We start from the raw sequence: 23,767 nt of genomic DNA on the forward strand, positions 1-23,767 counted from the left end.
TAAGGATTATAATGTCCGATATGCTTATAGAGATAATGATCCATTTTTTTTTTACCCCATATTAAAGTATCGAGATATGTCGGTCAGCTGTTATTTTTTATTGTGTACACATTATTATTATTAATTATCCATAATAATTATTTTGCAGTAAAACTCTGTATAGTTATTGCATCTAAACTAAACCATAAAAATCCAAGTAATAATAATTACGCCAAGTTCGGTTTTATCGTTATACTTACAGGCGTACAGTCTATTTATTATAGATCAACGATATTATATATATAGGTAGGAACATGTTTCAATGTTTGCGTGTTAATTTGTTATGGCTTATGACTTATGAGTTATGACTTTCATTTTCGAGCACAAAGAACTTAAAGAACCTCACTACTCTTGTGAGTTGTGACCAATTTATTAAAAAACAATTAAAATATCATACTTGAAATATATCAGATATGTACCAATATAATGCTACTAATAATAATCAAAATGTATTCTAACTATTGGAGGCAGTTATATAACATTATTATATTATACTATATATATATATATAGCTACTTGTAACTATATATAAATTAATATACGTACTTATATACATTAGGTAAACAAATAATTAAATGTTACAATGTCTTCAAAGAAGCAATGGTATAACATGTAAATAGTCCAATCAAATGAGAACATTATTATAATATTAAGTATTAACCTTACGTTCTTATATATAGGTAGCTTGTTAATAATATTAATAGGTAATAATAATTAATATACCAATCCAATAAAAACTATTTCGAAATAACTTCCCATATAAAATTGCATTTATAGGTATAATCATTACTATCTGTTGAGCTAAGTATGTGAATATGATGCAATTACGTTTTTTTTTTTTATTATTAGAAGGCAGCAATGAATAAGGTATTTTATTTTTTTTATTAGTATAAAGAATGTATAAAATGCGTAATTGTTCATCTCGTGTTTTGCAGTCAGCCTGAAATTGTCTATGACTTTTTGATATCAACACATTCAATTAAATTTCTAAATTATATATTTATATTAATTAGGAAAAATAAATCGTGCTTACAATATCAAACACTTTAATATTATATTACAATGCGTTTGTATTATGAATTGTTATTATGGCTTTTTACGTCTGTATATATAAATGTATGTGTTGATCACTATTGTAGTGATTCGAATAGTCTCTATGCACAAGCACACAGCTATGGCATTATGCGGAAAATATATGGAATTACATTATATAATAATCATACTTTTGTCTTGAGGAAGATTTTTATTTTTCAATATTCGTAATTATTCTTAAAAGAAATAAAAGTATTTTATTTCATTATACTATACTCCGGTGAATCAATATGTATGTTCAATGAACTTTTGAGAAGTAAACTATCATCAACAGGAGGTAGTAATATAATAACATATTATAATTTCATACTGTATATTATACGACAGTCGGCACGAAATTAATCTACATTGAAACCCAATATTATACTTTACGGCCCTTCAGGCTCTATATAATATATCTATATATCTATATACATCAGAAATTATATATATTTGTTTCCGCACTACACAACATTAGGTATACAAATAGCATTAAAATAATAATATTAATTGTTAGGTATGTAAACTTCCCGCTTTCGGTTTGTCCTTGATCTCACAACGATTGCAATATTTGCTGTTTGCATATTATAGTCTTAATTCTTAAAAATTGTGTATCACCAATACTTCAGTAACTTTAATTTATTATTTTCTGAATCAATGTATTATTTTTGTTTGAATAGAACGTGCGGAGACAACCTGTACAATTTAGTATTATGTAGTGCACCAACTCGTAGTATAAATTATTACAGTGTTTAAAATGACCACGCATCGATTTTAAGATATGTATTTATATTTTCTGTCCAGAGAGAGTGTAGAATATAGTTTTGTCCATACGACTGAATGAAGGCTTTCACGGTTTCAACTTTGCGATGCCAAGTATTCTCTCTTGTATACTCAATTTTCAGTACAACACGAGCATAAAATCATAGCCTACCCTATCGTATACGACAAGTGGCACTAATTTATTTTCTATCTATTCATTTACAATAGAAATTGGAATTAGTGTGCAGTGATTGCAAACCTTTCGGCATATGTGTTTCAAATAAAAATGTTTGTTGGATTAAATTTGTTCTACGTATGTCAAGCATAACGGCTTTTTGCTTTAATAATTAATTTTAAAAGAAATATTATTAAAATCAATCATTCTACTAATTTAATTCATACTAATTATTACATTATAAAAATTTAAATACCTTTATTGAATATTACCTAATTTATAATTAGGGCTATGAATTTGTAGAAAAAATACATTATATTTAGCTTATAAATACGTAAACAGTGCATTTTATACTGAATTTTGAGATTAATTTTTTTTTTTAAATGTATTATTTACTTACATACTTATTCCTTAAGGATTGATTTGAATTTAAATTCATAATAATTATTAAAAGATCTTAAATCTCAAAATTTTGTTTTGAACTTCAGTAAATATTTTTTTATTAGACATTTTTTTTATGAAATTGTTAAGCCAATGACTCAATTCCTTTATTTATCGATTGAAATGGTTTGAATTCAATATAATTTATACTACTCACAAAAAAATATTTATTTATATAATCTTTTAATTTAATATTATTCCCGCAATGACAATCGTTCAAATAATTTGTCGACATTCTAACGTTCGTTCACGGAAAATAAAAAAATACTTTGAAAATATATAAACCTATATAGACTATAGTAATAAAACAATTCTGAAACTAACATCGATAACATAAATAATTTATTAAAAATGATTACGTTTAAAAAATATTATTGAAGATTTATATTTAATGTGGGGGGTCATTTTTAAATTGTGTTCACTGTTTTTCAGTCGACCGGTGCTGCGTTGTATAGCATTCGTCGTATAGTCGTGACCACAACAAGATACAATATTATTAATGATAAATCAATAATTAAATTGAAAAAAGTCATGTTCCGAGCCCGTGTAAGTTTTTCAAACGTGTTTGATTTTCGAGGTGTGGGGGAGGGGGTAATGACCCCATGACCCCTCTGGATCCGCCACTGGAACTGTCAATCAGAAAATTTTCCGCAGATATTATCAGCTGACAAATCGCAACTTTGAGTGGCATTCCAGACAATGACGGTTTGAAAAAAATAAACACTCCGTTCACCGATCGAGCGAACAAACCATAGGTATCTACTGCGATAGTAGGCGTTTTTATGGTAAATTTCTCGTTTGACTGCTTTATTTATTAGTAATAACACAGGTATTCGGTTCAAGGTATATAAAGTTATTTTACACATTTCGCGGAAGCTATAAATTTAATTTGGATCGCGCACTCTTATATATCTATATAATATGCAATAATAACTACACAAACTGTTGACGTCAAATAGTACTAAATACCAAAACGATATTTAGTAATACCTTTATCAAAGTATTAAAAATATCTCTCGGTTGAAGGGTCTTAAACGTACGATTTAGTGAAATGAGACTGAAAAAATAAAGTTATACGTCATCGGCGTGTACTGCAGCTTACCGTAGCTCGGAGTGTTCGTCTGTCGCGATTTATGGATCAGCGTATTGGTATGTTTTATTGTACTTGCCATATAGGTAAAGTTAATGATCGATCAATATAATAAACTATATTTTATTTAGTATATATTATACGTATGATTATATTCGCATTATTTGCACAACTCGTAAAAAACTGGTTATCCGATATGATTAATATTAAATTATGTTCGATATAATAATGAATTTTTTTTTAAACATTATTTTTATCATTATTTCACTACTGATATTTACGACAAATCAACTATCAAGGTATAATGATTGCTTTTCTGAAATGAGATCAACTATAGGTCTGAGGTCAATAGGTTTACAAAGTCGGGTTGTTAAACACGTTTAAATGGACAAATGGCAATTTTTTTTTTTATTATTATTTATAATTGATCTGCTCCGGTTTCGCAGTGTTAAACTCTATACAGGGATACATAGCTGGTGTATACAATAATGTAATAGTATTATTAATTATAACTTATAACTATTAATACCTATAGCCTATAGGAATTTATATACCTAAGTACAATATTACTATAGTATCTGTACGTTCATAATAATAATAAAAATACATTTTTATATTATTAAAGCATTTTAGTATTTTACTATTGTATTTCGCGCTCCCGACCTTTCTCACGCCCACTATAATAATAATATAACAATATGATAATTATAAATTATAATAATATATTTTTTTTGCAATACATTTAATGAACTACTCGTTAAATTCGTACAACTCAAGTCACCTGAAAATAATAATAATAATAAGATTAGTATGTGTAACAACTTTTAGCGACCGCCGCGCCACGTAGTCCCCTAATGCTTATATTTATATACACAATCCATACTGACGTAATCGGCCAACACCCAAATTATAGGTACCCAATGTAACAAAAGTAGATAGTTCGGGGGCGTCATTTCAGTTTTTCAGTAGTTGGTGCTTAAATGTTTGCGGGCCATTTTTAAATCATTACCAACCATTTAATGTAAATATAGGTTATAGCTGTAGGTATATACAGTACACCAATACTTGGTGTATTATAGGTATTAGATTTGTAGTATAAGTAGGCGATAAGATATAAGATATAAAATATAAATAATTATTAGACATTATTTTTCATATTTTGTTGGGATATTATCAATTTTTTGATATCTTATTAGCACGATTTAACGATTTAGTTTATGTCCAGTAGTTGTTATTATTATTTTGTACAAACGACAACAATGTGAATGTCGTGTAAAAATAATATTTTTATTATTCTTTATAATATTTATATTATACTATAGCTGTTATCATTTTTTATTTTTTTTTTTGATCAATTTGTCGGATCGCAGCAAAAATGTAGTTTAAAAGTAAAAAATATACAAAAATCAAAATACAAAATTCTAACAATAAAAATACTTTGAAGTTGCTTAATAAAAATAACAATTGCATTCAGTATCAAAAAATTTTATATCATCATTTTTTAAATTATAATTTTTAGTTTCTAAGCTTTTTATAATATAATACAATAATAAAAAAATCAGATATTTTGATTACTTAGGATGTAATTAAGGCTTTTTACACGGCTTTTTTTATTTCTAATGTAATAATATGACACTGCAATCGCACACGATACACAAATCACGGACACCTATTCAATTGTGATTTTGGTAAAAGGCGCGTACTGTGTAAAATTAAATTCAATGACTCGGAATAAGTGATTATATTATATGTATGTATGTATTATATATTGATCGGATCTGATTGGCAAGACAACAATAAACTCTCGCCTACACTCTATGGTCTATTATAGACTCACCGAGCTAGAGTTTTGATGTATATGTATAACAATTTGACATTCACTTCTCATATCAAAATTGTCACTATCATTTTTATATAGTATTTTAAAAATCTAAAATAATAATATAATAATTTTTTATTAATTAGTACTCGGCACTCATCGATAAAACTGTGTAAATGAATCATATCTGTGTATAAAGTGATAGGTTAGGTTTTTTTTGTTCAACTTAAATAACATAGGTAGGTAGTTAACAATTATTTTTACATCAATGATTTGTCATTAAATTTAAATTTAACATATTTATTATGGTGATCTTAACTGATCAATTCAATCATAAAGTACTCTCGGCATCTGATATCATATGTAACTTTGGGGATGGCATGAGGGGATGCAGTCGCTTTCCAGGAATTATTTGAAAATTATATCTACTTTTGCTTCTTCCATATCAGAAAACCAAGCTTGAGTTAAACCCCAAGTTATTTTGTTTAAAAATCTTTTTGTTCATTATATTAAATAATATGATATTTTATAAAAATAAATGTTTTATTTTAGCAAGTATCTTAAAATATATTTAAAAAAAAAATTGAGACTCTATTTTAGATTCTGAACGGAGTGAAGAATGTATTGATTTTACAATGATGTATGTTTTTTTTTTTTTTTTTTTTTTTTGTGTCTGTGTACAGCATAACTAGTCGAAATAATGCTCCAATTTCAAACTATGGGGGTGGTTTCCGATGTAAAAGTGAATATCCTTGGTGCATTATAGAGGTAAAAAGTTAACATTTTCCAATAGTTTTCAAAAAAATCGAGAAAAACAAAAAAAAAATGACTGAAAAACGGCAATTTTTACGCAAAACCAGTTTTCGACCAAATCGATTTTTTTTTATGATTGTAATTCAAAAACTAATCACTGAAAATACTTGAAATTTTCACCAAATGTTAATGTCAGTGGTATCCGTATATAGTTAAATTTTCAAAAAATTTTGACTTTTTTTGAGTTATTTATAGACCACTGAAATTTTCGATTTTTTTGAGAAATTTTTTTTAAAGTGTCGATAAAAAATTTTTGGATGACCAAAAAGTTTTGAAAATTTAATACAAGGTTCCTTATGAGTTGTTTTTCATGTAGCTAAAAAAAATTAAAAATCGTTAGTCACAATTTTTTTTTATAAGCGTTTTTAGTTCAAATTTTTACGAAATCTGTCGAAAACGCGAAAATTTGCAAGTAATTTTGAAGTTGAAAAATCATAAAATTTTTTTCTTTTATAACTAAGTTTTGAAAATTTGGTACAAGGTTCTCCATACATTTTTCTTCAAATATCTGTAAAAAAAACTCTACCGGATACAGACAAAAATTTTTTATGAGTGTTTGAAATTTAAATTTTTAAAAAACCGCGTTAAATAACAGTTTAGCCTCAAACGATTTTTGATATTTGTTATTATTCAAAAAGTATAAGTCGTAGATACTTGAAAATTTTACCAGTTATTAAGATTCGCGTTTTCTTTACGTGATTTAAATTTCAAAATATTTTGACTTTTTTTGAGCTATTTATAGACAACTGAAATTTTCAATTTTTCTGAAAAAATATTTTTGAAGTGTCGATAAAATTTTTTTGGCCCTATCAAAATACTTGAAAATTTAATACAAAGTTCCTCATATGTTATTCTTATAGTGATTAAAAAATTATAAGAATACATAGGCACAATTTTTTTTTATTAGCATTTGAAGTTCAAATTTTGACGAAAATTCGTCAAAATTATGAATATTTGCGAAATATTTGAAGTTGAAAAATCATAAAATTTTTTGTGATAATAACTAAGGATTAAAAATACAACACTAAGTTTCCCATAAGTTTACCTTCAAGTATCTATAGAGAAAACTCGAAGCATCATTATAGGAAAAATTTTAAGTGCGTTTGAATTTTAAATTTTAACGAAATAGCGTAACGATAACGATTTATCCTCAAACGATTTTAAATATTTGTTATTATTCAAAAAGTATAAGTCGTAGATACTTGAAAATTTTACCAGTTATTAAGATTCGCGTTTTCTTTACATGATTTAATTTTCAAAATATTTTTTAATATAAGCTGGTTTTTTTAAACCACCTTTTTCACCAACCACTAGAAATTATATCCTAGGCTGACAAATCATCTTCGTTCAGAATCGTTTTTCGTATACAATGATAACTATCATTGGATTCAAATTTAACACTCCTATAATATATAATAATGATCCATACGGCACCTAATGTACAGCAGAGCGGTACTCACTTGCCCACTTTTTTATATTTTATACTTGGACACTCTACTCGTGATGGCTTAAGATTGTTAGTAATAAAATTTTTTTATAAAGCGTTTTTATATAATTTTATTGAAGTGCATATTTCGCAATTTCTTAACACTTAAATCCATATACATATTTAATACAACCTTTTTAATTTATGAAATGTATAGCCATCAGGGCTAACATTATCATAAGTTTTTTCTCAATCGTATATCTTGATACAATTGTGTAACATATACATAAAAAAAATATGTTGAAAAAAAGCAATGGCAAAGAAAATTTCATAAGACACATTTTAATTATCATTAATGGATAAATATGAAAACAACCAACACTAACATGGCTTAAATTTATTGATGAATTATAGACTATAGTACACACATTTTTAGCGTTATTTATATTATATTTTATTATTATAATTAAACTTTTAAATGCGTCGATGTTTTAATCATTATAGTCATTACATATTGATATAGTACAAACAATGATGTGTATGATTTTTAACTGCAACAGTTAAACTTTTTTACTGACTCTTAAATCTAAATGAGTGAGTATAGGAAAATTGTATTATATGTATCTTACGATAAGATCCAGACATGAAATTTGATTGCACTAAATAAAAAATTCACATGTGATTTGACACAAATTTGAATTTTGGCACGCATTGTAGATGCACGTAGAATGATAGCATAATAATGATACCGATGTCCTATCTCTAAAAATAACATTATTATTTAGTATATTATGTGATATGGAGATTTGAGACGTTTTCCGGAGGCGGCGTTTGTTTAAACGATAATCGTATATGTTTATTATTTTAATGGTACAGTCTTGCACGACCTTTGGCCACATAATAGGTAAAAGCTGTATTTTTATTAAACCATAATAAATGTGAGGGTTTGACGACTCGTTTCAACCGTCTTTATAATATATGTAATATATATATATATATTTTCTTCATATTATTGTATTTTTTTAAAGAAAATTATCGCGGATACGTTTAACCATATACCTATATGGAGATAGTAAACTGCTTAACTGGTATACCTATATGAGTTTAATGTACCTACACAATATGTAATCGTTGACGACTAATATATTATTATTTGCCATAAAATAAACATGAAACGCTGCCGGGTGGAGATATGAACGCGAATACTACAGTAAAATATTATATAGTTAGACCGAGTACAGAGTAAGTATACCTACGCTCGTCTTTTTGCAACTAATATAATATTGTCCTTAATCCTTATACAGTTACAGATTTTCCTATGAAAAAAATATATCTTCGTTCCTCTCTATATATTATAATATAAAATACACTTGTAATTATATTATTGTTGAATGACCTTAATATAGATAAAATAATATAAATATATAATGTAATTCTTATTTGAAAAAAAAAACAGTTCCGTAAGTCCGCTTAAGCCACCGGAGGCTATTTATATATAATTAATAAAACTTGATATTTTATTTCATTAGTACCTATTATTTAATAGGTTTTTTATTTGCTTTTTGAGCTTATTTACTGAGATTTTAAACTCCTATGTGGCATGCACTATGCGTATAGATGCTTAAATAAAATATGTAGGTATAAACACACACGCATAAATGATTTTTTTTTCAAGAAAATCAATGTATACCTACTTGGTTTAGTAATTTTAATGATATAGCAATAATAATAAATATGTTGCGCAACAAGTCGTTACGTAAACAGAAAAAAATTAGGGTGGAGAGAGAGAGGTTAAAAATCATAATTAATATAAATAAAAAACTAAAAGTTCTAATTTATAAACAAAAAATTCTTTCTCGTAGTTTTATGTGGAGACTGTAGAGAGTAAAGGTATTTTATTATTAGGTAATACATTAATTATAATTGACAATTCACACTTTAGTTTTAAAAATTCCAACCTAACTGAGCATAACACTTATAAACAATTATAGTTTATTAGTTTAGCTAAAATCAGAGTAGGCATTGCAGATTTATTATATACCTACGTTTATAGGCTGCTGCAGTTTGCCGCTGTTATCGAATCGTGATTTTATCGTCGTTTGTTTTGAAACACAATACAATCGTGTTCGCACTATTAAATCCACGTACATATTCAAACACTCGTAGTATTATAGATATTACTCATGTCATAATCATAAATAAACTTTAACTACGTTTTGTGACTAAAGGACAATTTCTGACTCTTAAATAAATATAGGTATCTCTTAGTCAACACAGCTATATGCGTGATAATCTCTTCAACCACTTGTCCAGTTGAAATTACTATAATTAGAAATGTTGCCATATTTAATAAATAAAATATACGTAACTTACGAGTACTATGTATTATATTATGTTTGATATATAATATATTATTATTTCATCGAATTTTATCACTTTTTATTAGTTTATTATAATTATAATTATTATTTAGATATTTTTATTAAATTAAAAGCCAAATAATTTATACTATAATCCAATATAAATAAAATATATTATATTTTCAATGAAAATTCCATTGCGTGAATAATGTAATATAACATGCAATATTATAAAACATTTTTAAATAAAATTTGCAAAGGAAAAATGAACAAACATAAATTAAAACATTTCATCAGTGATATGTATCTCGGTTTTATAGTGCGCCTCAATTAACTGGCAAATCGACATTTTTGTACCTCGTTCTGTGAACTAATTTGTCCGAGATGGATATCTAATTATTAATTAAAATACATTTGAACGTTACTATCAATTTACTCTTTAAATTTTCCTGATATTTCTAAGAACATATTCTAAAACTTTTAAAAATTGATTAGGTAGTTTTGGAGTCTATTAAATACAAATATACATAGATGTTTGAATAACAAACATAAATTAAATAAGTATAAGGTATTTTCTTGTAATTAAAAAAAAATCTATAGTAATACATGATGGATAAGCTATTTTTTATAGTCTATAGTACTGTATACAAATTTATAAAATTGTATTTTCCTTAAATTATAGCAACGACCGCATGTATATACATTATACATATATACTTATTGAATATTCGTTTTTCGCGAGTCAAATTAAAATTCGTGTATATGAGCCAAAACCATCCTATTGTATAATATCCTATATAGTGTTGACTATTGAACCTGTAATATTTGAACCCTGGATTTGGATTTTATCAGATTATATATTGGTTCGAGGAGAAGTTTTTAAAGAAAGGTTCTAGTTTTAATACGTTTGAAATCGTAATCGTCGAGAGCGGTTATCCAAAGTATGACGTTTAGTATTGTCTGTGTTGATCTACGGTATTTATATTAGGTATGCTTAAGTAATAACAACGTTTTGTTTAGAGGCAGAGGTAGATGATTCATTATGTGACGATTTATTTGTTTGTAATGACTTTTTTAATCATTATGTTGATAAAACTAATACTTTTTGGTATAAGTAATTAGTATTTAGGTACTGTGTTGAAGAGTATACATATATATTATGTGTACAGTATACTCGTAATAAAATAATCATAGCACACTCGCAAGCATATGCAACTATATATATATATTTATTTTCATAAGCGAAAACATTAAATCTTAGATGAAATTTGTTCGCCTGATTGCACACGATGCTGTTGTCGCAAATAACGGAATAAATTCCGTTGTCACGTCTTGTCTCACGTAAACATAAGCGTTGATACTTATTTCTGCACGCGGGAGAGATCGGAGTGACGAGATCTTATCACATCTCGTATTGCGCTGAATTAATATATTTGTAGGTAAACATATATCCATTACAACAAATTTATTATAATGATAGTCAAATAAAAATTTGTATAAGTTATATTATTATTTATTATATATAGTTAAATAAAATCGTACATTATGCAACCTTTTACACCTTAAATCGAGTTATAATACATATACATACTGTTCGCGTTGTATGTATAACATATAATGAATATTATTATAGTGTTATCATAAAAAGATTAAAACTATTTTTTTTTTTTAATAATCATTTTTGTATCAAAATTTGTCTGCCAATCAGATTCTCACAACTAATTTTAAATAAAGTATGTAAGTTATTTTTGGTTAATTTTTTGTTTGTCCAGTAAAATATAAAATTTATTATATATTCACTGATGATAGTTGTAAAATAGTTGTACTTATTTGTAATCATAGTTTAAAAATTGTAAATATTTAGGTAGGTACCATTACATTTGGGGATTTATGACGATAACTATAGTTATATACGACAATAATATAATAATTTGGTGGTTATCATTAATGTCTGGTAAAATACGTTAATACCGTAACATAATATGTACTGTATTGTATAATAATATATACATATATACATATATAAATCGTAAATCTTACCTGGCATCTTTTTAATATTGTTGTAAACATTTTAACGGTTAAAGAGAAAATGTACACTGCTGTTTGTTTCTATAAAATTGAGTAGTTTAATATCACAAATGGGTAAATTCAGTAAGAGAACTTTTGATTTTTATCCATCCTGTTAAACTTGTGCAGATTATGAAATGGACAGTGCGTATATAATAATATTATGTCCCGCAGAACATATAATGAATCACCCTGCGCCAAGATGGCGCAATTATACATGCCTATTATACACTACAGGACACGCGTATTGCGCATATTATATTTATAGATAATACACAATATATATATATATATATATATATGATACATCGTACATGTATATATGGGATAGAGCAGTCGCATACTTGCGGTAGTTAGCCCTTGAGGCTTACTGCTTACATACACACGCACTGTTTTACGCAGTATTATTATTTAATGTTTAACAATTCTGTAGCGTCAGCGTATGATTTACGAGGCCGTAATACGTCATGGCGAAAAACGTAACATTTAATAAATTTGTGTTAATATGTAAAAAGCATTTTAATGTGTCAGTCGGTTCATGACTGGGCCAAAAAGGACGTCTGATGGAGTGTGCAATTATCATTTTTTTTTTAAGAAAACATAACCGTTGACTAACGCCATAAAACTATATTATTTCTAAATACGTATAGGTAGACATATATATGTATATTCTTAAATCAGTGAAATTTATTCAAGGATATAATAAGATTTGTTAATGTTATATTATTAAAGGTAAAATTAAACGAGATACATTCGACTAAGAATTTCAGTCAGGTTAAATAATTAGCATTTGACAATAACTTTAGAATTAATCACGTGAAGTTATGGATAATCTTTATTTTGAAAAACAAGGGATTTATAAACCAAAATCATTTTTATCAATTTAAATTTTAAATAATGTTTTATGAATATGTTTATTATTGATATTTAATAAACCTATATTGTAGGATATCTATACGAAGTAAAAAAATATCTAGTTGGTAGCAATTCGATTAATCACTGGTAGTATTATTGTCGCTCGAACTGTATATGTTTCAAAATAAATGTAAGACTATCCGCGGGTTACGGAGACAGAAAATTTGAAAATCTAAAGTGACTCGATCTAATTTCAAGACTGAAACTCGAGATCAAAAATCGAAATACCATGAAGAAATACTGTGGATGCGAGGAATTTCTTTTTTGATCCGATGTGGGTACATAAATTTAAAATAAATACATAATATATAGAAAATCGCAAACGTCGACAATCATTCCTATATATGTAGCGATTTTAGCTACACAACACGTCAAATGCGATCGTGATTCATCCTACGCGTGCGTGATAAATAGAAACATATATTATATTATATTATTATATATATTATATCACAGCTTATGTTTATTACATGTATTAATTATTATGTACGAAAACAGCATGAACCACGTGCTTATAAATTCCGCAGCCATGTCAAACGAGCTTTACGTAATCGCTGCTACATGAACTCAGTCGACGACAATGTTGACGTTGAATGACGATATTTGGTGGTATGGAGAAGATGATGAGTGGGCCGTGAAAAATATAAAACATAACAGTACAATGTAAATGCTATATATATATTTGACCATACACATATTAATCATATTAAATAGACCGATTCCCAAAGCATAATATGCTCACTCTCACTTTTTCCATTAACAATGAATTTAATCGTATTCTGATTTTCAATACTTTAAATTATACTTATAAAGATCTTATTTTCAAATATTTAGATTCTCATACCATTTAAGGATTGTCTCATGGCAATACGAACTTTTAATTTTAATTTGAGTACCTATACCATATATTATTGTATATTGAACATATAGATTCGATATTACACTAGTTTTTATTTTTATTAAACCATTTTTAAGGACAATCATCCTTATTATTACTTCATATAACTTACACAATATTAATAATTCAAAAATCAATGGTTTGAATTTTGAATTAAGTACATATAAGCATTTTTAGAATTTGTTCTCATTTGATAAAAATAATAGTTTCTATTACCCTAGGGTACTTCTTAAACGGTATACAAATCTAAATAACTAAATAAAACGTGTATGGTGTTTATGGATACTTAAAAATTTAAAAAATTAGAATTATTTGAATAATTTTATTAATCTAGAAGAAATTGCGGTGTACACACTTGGGAATTCAGCTGTACCGTGGCGGGGGACGATAGGAATTTCGCTGCAAGACACGAGAGACGGACACCATGAAACGTGTTGTGTTTCTAATGATTCCACGGTGATTTTTTTTTTTATCATGTATTCCGTACGATCGTGACGAGAATATTATGCTGTAAATAGTTTATGCGCCGCGTAGACGAAAACGGGTCTACTGCAGTTTAATATAAATATAAATATATATATATATATTTATATAATACAGACACAGCAGTAATATATTAAATCTTTATGTGATACAACGACTTGCGCGACCAGCATCGTTGTCGAAGAGGCTGCCTTGACTTATATATAATATACATCAACGAGACACACGTGACCCGTATGTGTGTGTACACGTACATCCGAATCGTATCAAACCGCTTCTCCTTATACAAAAAATAAAAATAATACTCGTCATTTCAACCGTATCTATCGTATATATTCCGCGATATATACCTATAACTGCGTGCGATTTTAATTACTCGCGTTCCAAGTACGCTGCAACTTGCAGTGGTCGGAATATTTTAAGTCGAGCTGTGTCAGTGTCACGATTCCATGTCCCGGCTTACGCATTGCATATGGTAATATATTATATGATAAATGATTGTGTGCGTGTGTGCAATATGTATACTGTCTATATTATATATCGACCAAAATACATTCGTTGTCTACATCTGTTTAATAAAATACTTAATATACATACCTAATATAAATTATAGCCTTATAATATTATGTCTTTAACGCAGTCGATTCATCTAGGCGAGGTCGACAACACGCATCGCATCGGGTGACACAACGAGTTCACATAGTGACTGCATTAAAGTCTCTCATACATTTTATCAAATGTAAAAACTAGTCTTATTTTATTATCATTCATTATTAATTTTTTTTTGTAATCTCTTATATGCTATTTCATATAAAAGCACGGCGTAAAAGAGTTTATTGGCTTTTCAAAAGCTATTTATTTTTTATCCTTTTTTTTATATACATCACGATGCCTGATACCCTCTTAAATACGTTTCGGCCTTTAACGCGTTTATTAACTTTATGAGTAATTCGTCCAAATTTTATAGAACAATACCTGTAATTTTGGAATTCGTGAGCTTTGCGTCCTTGCTTTGACAACATCTTTATAACTGTGGTTTTTGTGTTAATTTATCCAGTTTACTTAAAACAAGTACACTTTATACTAGTCATCAAAAATAAACAAGATTATGAAACATATAATGTACAAAGCTATAGAATCATAAGGTGTAACGTGTACAACAACTATAAGTGTATAAATGAATAGCAGATCTAAGTAGATAAATAAAATTAAATCACGTTTTTGTTTTTTTAAATAAACTGAGGAAGTTGCTCATTTGTTTTACAGAAAAACGGATGATTATAATAATATATGCAACAAAATTTACCTACTATACTAACAGTATTCTGCAGTTATCTAACAGCGTTGATGTTAAGCTAGTCGCTCCGTTGCTAATTCCCGGATGGGTGATCTCCTTGGAATTTTAGCAATACACACAAAATATTTTAATAAAACCATATTAATGTATCGTCGAAATAACTAGTATCTAGCTGTATCTCTCTTAATATATTCTAAAACAATATTCAGCGAAGGCTGCAGGTAAAACAGCAATAAATAAATAAATAAATAATTTATTGTACAAACATTTTTTTTTCAAATAATTGAATTCTAGCTAATACGGTTGATATAATTAATTTGACAATAATGTATAATAAATAAATTAAAACAGGCTCTAGGTATAAACGACAAAAAAGGATTGAGCGTGTGCATTGCCATATTAGTGTTCGCCAACACATTTGTTAATGTAAGACTGCACTACAATAAAATAGATATAACTGTATTACATATGTTATATCACTCTATATTGAGCGTAATAATACCGTTGATTGATTGCTCTATTGTATATCAACGATGTTATTATTATTATTTTAACAAGCCGACGGACACAATACAAAGTGTACAATATTATTGTTATTATTAGAAATTCGTTTAAATAATAGCGGAAAATTCTCACTATCGAACAAGAATTCAATATTTCCATATACGTAGGTACTTCGAAGATGTAACTTACGCGGATAGGAGGATACAACACGTAAATCGTAATTGTACAGACAACGTTGGGTAAAAATAAATTGTATAGGTATACCTATTATAATTATTGATATTATATATATACGAGTAGGTAATCACATACTATGATTTATGAATATTAGTGTAAAAAATATCACTGATATTATATATATAGTATATACTCAATGATAATATACATGATAGAAACAAATACACATTTTATTTTGAAAAATGTATTTTCTTTTTTTAAGTGGGTGTAGTATACCTTGCTTAATAGTTAGTTGTGGTTTGAAAGTATTATAGTGGTGCAATGCATCTATAGACAGTAGACACCTACCTTTTCAATGGCTAAAAATAACTTGTCAACTGATAATAACTGTATGAATTTCGATCACGACTCATTATCTTACGGCTTAATCTTTACCTTTTAATTACTATTAAATCAATAAAATTATTTACTTCATTAGTAGTAAATATATGAACAAAAAACAATATATAAATCATAATTCATAATTTACTTTTAATTGATTTATGTAATCATGTTAATAAGTTTATACTGTATTCGTTATTGCTAAATAATTAATTTACAACATTTTTTAGTAGTCTAATTATCGGTGTTATTCTTTTTGAAACTTCCTTTTATGAAATTTTTATTTTATTTTTGCAAATATAATCCGGTCATTTGGATGTTATCAATCGAAAGTTTTTGTATATACCTCGTATAATTAAAATAAATTAGTCAAATCAGAGTATATCAAAATACCCACAAAAATTATAAATAATAACAGTTTTGCAACGCGTTGTGATCTATACTGGTATATATTACTACGTTAGCACTGCAGTGTTCATACGAGTAATATGCCCGATGCAGATCATTCGAAGTTTTCACGATCTCATCGAAACGATAGTCGTGACGATTTCCTTTGTATTTATGCGTGTGTGTATGTGTGTGTGAAGACTGTGAGAACCGCCGAAGAAATTACTTCATCTTGCGCCTAGAGACCCGTTACTTAACAACCACCGACCACCGCGACCGTTGTCATAATTCTAAGTATTTATTATTATATTTTACTTTTTAATAATGACTTGGCCGTTGTGTGTTCGCGCAAGCTCATTAAGGCCACTGTCGAAAAAATATAGTACAATAACCGTGTGGCAACACCGCGACTTAGTGTACGAGTGGGTTTATCCGATCATAGTTTTCAAATGTTATATTGTAATTTGTAATGCCTACATTAAAATATGTACCGTACCGAATGTCATATAATATTATGTAGTGACCGATATGTTAACGTCTTGTTTTTGTTTTTCAGAAAAACAATTTAGCTTCACGGAAAAACAGAGGTATGATGGATGGTTCAACAATCTGGCGCATCCGCAATGGGGTTCAATCGGTATGTCAAAGCTTATTATTTTTCCCATTATATTATATACCCAATGGCAGATCGTAGCGATTCGACGAATGTCAGAAGATATTCGTCGTGTCAACGTCGTTCGCCATTGTTTAGTAGTAAGCACGTTTAATAAAAAATATGAACACGCCGTAGTCGTCTGGTTGTTCTCTCGCTGATTGACATCGGCCGTATTATCATATTATATTATAATAATAATATATTATGTATATATTCAGTATAAATGTTATTGTTATATTCTATACGTCTCCGCGATCTAGATAATATAGTGCAATAGTCATTAATAATAATGTATCGCCATTCGCCGCCAACGACAACCAATAATATATAATATTATGCCGTATTTTTAATCGAACGAAGGTTATACAATGCAAATTGTATAAGTACGATATTATAGTATAATATATATATTATTATTATTATAGTTGTATTTGGTTGTAGGTTTATTTGTTGTTTATTATTGTTATACATTTCAAAATTTTGTGTATATTTAAGTTGAATATATATTAAATATACATATAAACGATGCAGCATTAAAAACAAGTCGTAAGAAACTAACGAAACTCGCTAATCCTACGCACGGTCTTATTTTTTTCTGCTGTTGAGGGCGTTTGCACGCTTTTATTAATCTTTTTAATTTATTATATCCTTTGAATCTATTCCATTTCCATTGACTCATCGATATCAGTTGAAATATCTTTCCCTTTGATCGGTTGTTTTTTTTTTGTGAGAGAGCGGTTTCTGGTCATGATTTTTGGTGTAGGATTTGCATCCGTTCGCTAAACGTGCATTGCCGGGTGTATTCAATTTGCACCTAAAATATATGCAACATGCGTGTGATTTACTCATGCGACATTTTTGAAATAAACTAATGTTAGTTAATGTTATATGTAAGTATAATATGTGTCTAATATAATTATAATTAAAATAATAATGAGTTCACTGTTTTTGTCAAAAATTAATGGATTTAATACTATATTATAGTGTATAATAATAAAATTACGATAGATTGGACGCCAATTTTAGTTTAAATTATCAGATAATGGTAGATTGTTAGAAATCCCAAAACATTATTATTATTAATTGTATTCGAGTTTGTCAAGTCTCGACGTCAATATCGACGAAATAATCAAATACAAAAAATCTAATAAATTGGTGGGTATTCACTATGCACTTTGATGCAAATTACAAACACTATTTTTGCCTACTAGCAGTGGTGTAAATTACGTATCTTTATTTTAACATCAGTAGTTAGCACATTAAAAATATTTTATATTTAAGAACATTCTGTTATTTGGCTTATTGTATGACCTCTATAGATTAGTGTTTTATTCGTCACTCATATTTCCCATTCTTATTTCGCGCAGTCACATTCAGAACGGTTTTTTTTTTTTAAAAAAAACTAATAGATTAATATTTTACCTTCAAAAATAGATAGTTATGCCCGTCGGTCACTGTCTTTTTGCCCATTAGTCGTGTCGTCCTCTTATTGCTCCGTCGTCGTGTTACTTCTGAATTACGTGCAGTTTTCGTGGTTTCCCCGTCGTAATAACGTGACCAAAGTAATCATTCTGATTGATTACATTTTTGTGGTCGACGATTGTTGCAGCTTGTCGTTCGGAACATGTCAATGTCACGGACTTGGAATAGACGAAATAATAATATAACTTTGCAGTCGATGCTATAGGTGCAGTGAGAAATTCTCTCTTTCTCTCGTTCACAGTACAGTAGGATCGTCCATATACACAACATATTATGATGATAAGTGATAACCTACTCTGTTGCATATTATTATGTGTATTAATTTGCTGTACAAACTTCCTATACATTTTACGATAGAATAAATTATACATCATTCTTGCGATTACGACAATTTCACACACACACAATAATATATTCGCATTGTGAGATGAGGAATGATAATTATTTATATTGTATTAATATATTATATTACATAATATATATTTATACATACACACGCTTACAGTTCATATACGCATAATATAGTACACCTACGTTGTAAATTTGTAACGATTAACCGAGTTCCGCGATCGAGCAGAGATCTCACGTTTAATTGAGCTCTCGAAAAAATTCTCGTGATTATATTATATTTAAATTAATCAATTTGAGTTATAACTCAAACGTGCCAAACGTGTAGGTACAAGATTTGTAGTACAACAATGATCTACTTATCAGACAACAGTGCCACGAACGTTGAGATAATAACAATAATTAGGTATTGTACCGTGAATGTTTTCAAATATTATATGTATATAACACTCGTTTATACATACATACTTACCAGCTAAATATTCATAAATTATAATCGCGAGAGAATAATTCACAACAGATTGATGCACATCCGAAAATATATGACATGAAATAATGAATTAAATCGAATCACATAGATAAACGCTAAAAATTATTTAAGAATTCTTTTTAAAAGGCACTAGTAGGTATAACATATTATGATCAATGATCATAATATGTGGTATTCGTATATATTCTTTTATTTTATCTAAAAGAATGTAATTCGAACATTACCTTTTACTGGCTCTAGTGCAATTAGTCAAAAATAAGTGCAATTCGACCTTACCAATGTAGTTACGCGTCACCCGATTAATATATAATAATATTATTATTTCCGGGCTATTGCTTAGTCACCACCGTCACTTTATATTATAATCATTAGTGTATCGAACTATATATTTTCAATAGTCGATTGAGTGACGCATTGAAAACAAGCGTTGGATTATTTTATTTATTCATTTTTTTTTTTAGTTCAAGCAAAAATGTAAAATTGGTTTCCAATTTGTAGATTTTTTCAAACTTTTTTTCAGTCCTCAGACATGTTTATTGCTTATGACTTTGTGGTAAGATACTTAAAATCATTATTTTTCATTATTTCGTAACATAATTACCAAATAGATTTGGTAACATAACCTTATAAATGTGATTTTACGCTAAAAAAATTGTGAAACAATTTTAAGATATAAAATTGTAAAACTCATTTAACATTATGAAAACACATTAAAACCAACTGTTTTATATACTAAAGTCTCTTTAGAGCAATTCTTGTATACCTACATTGTCAAATAAATGATGAAATCGAGAGAAATGTATTTCAAAATAAATGTACTTTTTTTTTAAAATCGCTATATATTAGGCGATTGAATAAAAAAAGTTTAGTTAGGGAAAATATATTATATCCTGTCTGAAAATATGTTTATGTTAAAACAATTAATTACTAAAACATAATATATAGTTGTAGTTATAAATAGGTACGTATAAACATGATTTATATTATTTTAAATTAACGTATTATTTTTCTAATTTTCTGTAAAAAGCTTAATTATAACAATGGATGCTTTAGTTAATTTGTCAAGTTAAAAGTTAGAAAAATTAACTTTTTAGCACAGTTTAAACTTTTTAACTAGTTAATGATGCCCACCTAGTTGTACGTTGTCAATTTCCCACCGCCCGCTGCTGATCAAATCGATTATTTTTAACGAACGATAGCTGCAGCAGATAGTACCTATTGTGCTGTTTGTACTGTTCTTAGAATTCGCGTGTGCCAGTCCAAAAACGGATTTCGTCGCCCACCAGGAACGGGGAATATTATTTTTTCCCATTCATTATTCACCACCAGGTTTAATTATGTCAAACTGATAGAAGTGAAAAACAAAAATAAATAAAATAAAATAATGTTGTGCAATAGTTCTCCAAACGTAAGGCTTTGGAGCTATAAGCCTTATGAAATCTCGCGACTGGGAGGGGCAGACGACGACAACGTAGGAGGTGACAGATGTTAATGTGTCTTAATGATTCGATAAAAATAAATATTGTTTAGTTAATACATAAAATAATAAAAGGGACGATCACCCTGATAATCACTACGTGATTGAGATTCTGCGATAGAACATAATATTATTTATTACAGAACTATTCGTTATACATACATTATTATAAAGCTGTTGTCTTGTCCAGCACGTAAATGATTTAATGATCTACGGTTAAAATATAACATATAGGGGCAGCCACGTCATATAGTTTCGGAGTTTATATAATATTATATATATATATATTTAACTGACACGATCAAACCGGGCGAATTATTATTAGACAAAATTTAATTACATTTGCATAATACACGCATACCACTGAACAGGTATAGGTAGGCGGATTTTCACGTCGTCGGAATCCGCGGTGAAGAAACCGCAGAGACCAGCAACTATTGGCTAGCGTTTTTATCAAGGGCGAATTATTCCTTGTTCGAATCTGAAGCAAGGTCATCGTTTCGATAAACATACAATAAAATTGAACATAGTATATATATATTATATTAATATCCAGCTCCGTGTATATACTGTTCATAATATAATATACGAGTTAACATAACATAGGCACCGCGTGGATATTAATTATTATATTGGCGTATTTATATAATGTTGTAATTGTAAATATGCGTTATATATAATATTCAATAAATGATTATCGACCACATAATATTATTTCGATGACGAGATGGTTACATTTCTTCATTCTTGCTGCAGACGAAAACCAATGCCACCGAGGCCGCGTATTCGGTCGTATAGGTGAACGTACAACGATAATAAATCCTCCCGGGCACAGCAGCAGCTGTTCCAACACGACACTATAATATTCTATATATAATATAATTAAAATAATAATAATAGTCACGAAAAAAGTCTATGGATCTAACAGAAAATAAAAACAAAAATTCATTAAATTACTAGCCATCGAATATATATTCCACGTTCTTCTTTATTCGAAGGATGGCAAATCTATGACACGCGAACACTTACTTAATATTATAGTTTCAAGTGATACGAAGGAGTGTCTTGGTACACCGAGTACGATGAAATTATTTTTTAATAACTAACTAGTGTTTTTTGTTTTATGCAATTTTATTTAATATTGATTTCGTTATCATCTATATGTGATGTGCAGCAAAATGTCAATATTCGACTATTTTGAACGGCACGACGGATAAGATTAGGTGCGTTTTTTTATTGATCATTCGTTTTTTGTAAGCACACGCTGGCGCAAACGAATCAATCGCAATTTTTTATTCAATACGTAGTTACAAAAAAAGTTAGGTTAGGTATATACATAATATTATATTAGACCAGTGGCATGGCAAAGTAATAACATCGGTAGCCATGTAGTTTTTAAGTGTTAACACCTGAGCATTAATTTAGTATTATCTAGTATTTTACTATTTACTACGCGTAAAATATAATTAAAAATACATGACAGAAAGTGCTTTATCGGGTTTTTCGGGTTTTTCGGGTGGGTGGAAGATTAAAGACGTGGCTCTGAGAAATTTTAAGTTCGACATTGCACGATGAGTCTCTATAATATGCATAGTTCCCGCGAATATCATCAAATGTCCACACGCGATAGTGTTTATAATTGACAGGAATACGGCACGCGATGAAAACGTGTGTGTAATCACTCGCTAACAACATTATAATTTATTATATTATATCGTTACCGTCTATGTCACGTGGTCGTGATTATGTGGACGTACAGTGTGCAAAATGTTTATGTTATTATGATAATATATGTAAACGAATATTATGGATATTTTAAATACATATTTGATAGCGCCCGGCACGGCAGTATAACGTTTACTATATCGAGTAAGATATTATATATATATACACGCTATGTACGCATGTTTGAATTCGGAAATTTCATGGACAAAAGAAAACTAATAATATAGGTACGTTACTCTAAACGATTTTTTTTTTTTTTTTGATTAAATTCGCTGAGTATATGTAGCTGTGTTAGTGTGTTAAAGTATATTATACGAATTTAGTAGATTCGCATCGATTGACGAATTATATTATAGTATAAAGTTTGAACACGACTAGTGAACTTATAATAATATATTATAATATATTTAATATTTATATATACACAACAATACAGCGGGCGTAACAGTCGAGTACGTATAATAGGTAGGTACGCAGAGACGAGG

At 28.3% G+C, this 23,767-nt stretch overlaps 1 protein-coding gene and 1 long non-coding RNA gene across 2 annotated transcripts in view; both read left to right on the forward strand.

Annotated features, from left to right (window-relative positions):
* Nucleotides 1-23,767, forward strand: part of LOC114128657 (dual oxidase) — a 47,920-nt gene that overhangs the window by 10,888 nt on the left and 13,265 nt on the right. The window contains 1 exon segment of the mRNA XM_027993226.2: nt 17,662-17,742. Coding sequence (XP_027849027.2) covers nt 17,662-17,742 — 81 coding nt within the window.
* On the forward strand, nt 12,443-15,134 carry LOC126549611 (uncharacterized). The gene is made up of 3 exons (XR_007603710.1): nt 12,443-13,252; nt 13,477-13,641; nt 14,211-15,134. It is a non-coding gene; the product is annotated as an uncharacterized LOC126549611 (long non-coding RNA).

The sequence above is a fragment of the Aphis gossypii genome, chromosome 2 (genome assembly GCF_020184175.1).
Source record: "Aphis gossypii isolate Hap1 chromosome 2, ASM2018417v2, whole genome shotgun sequence".
In the NCBI taxonomy this organism is placed as follows: domain Eukaryota; kingdom Metazoa; phylum Arthropoda; class Insecta; order Hemiptera; family Aphididae; genus Aphis; species Aphis gossypii.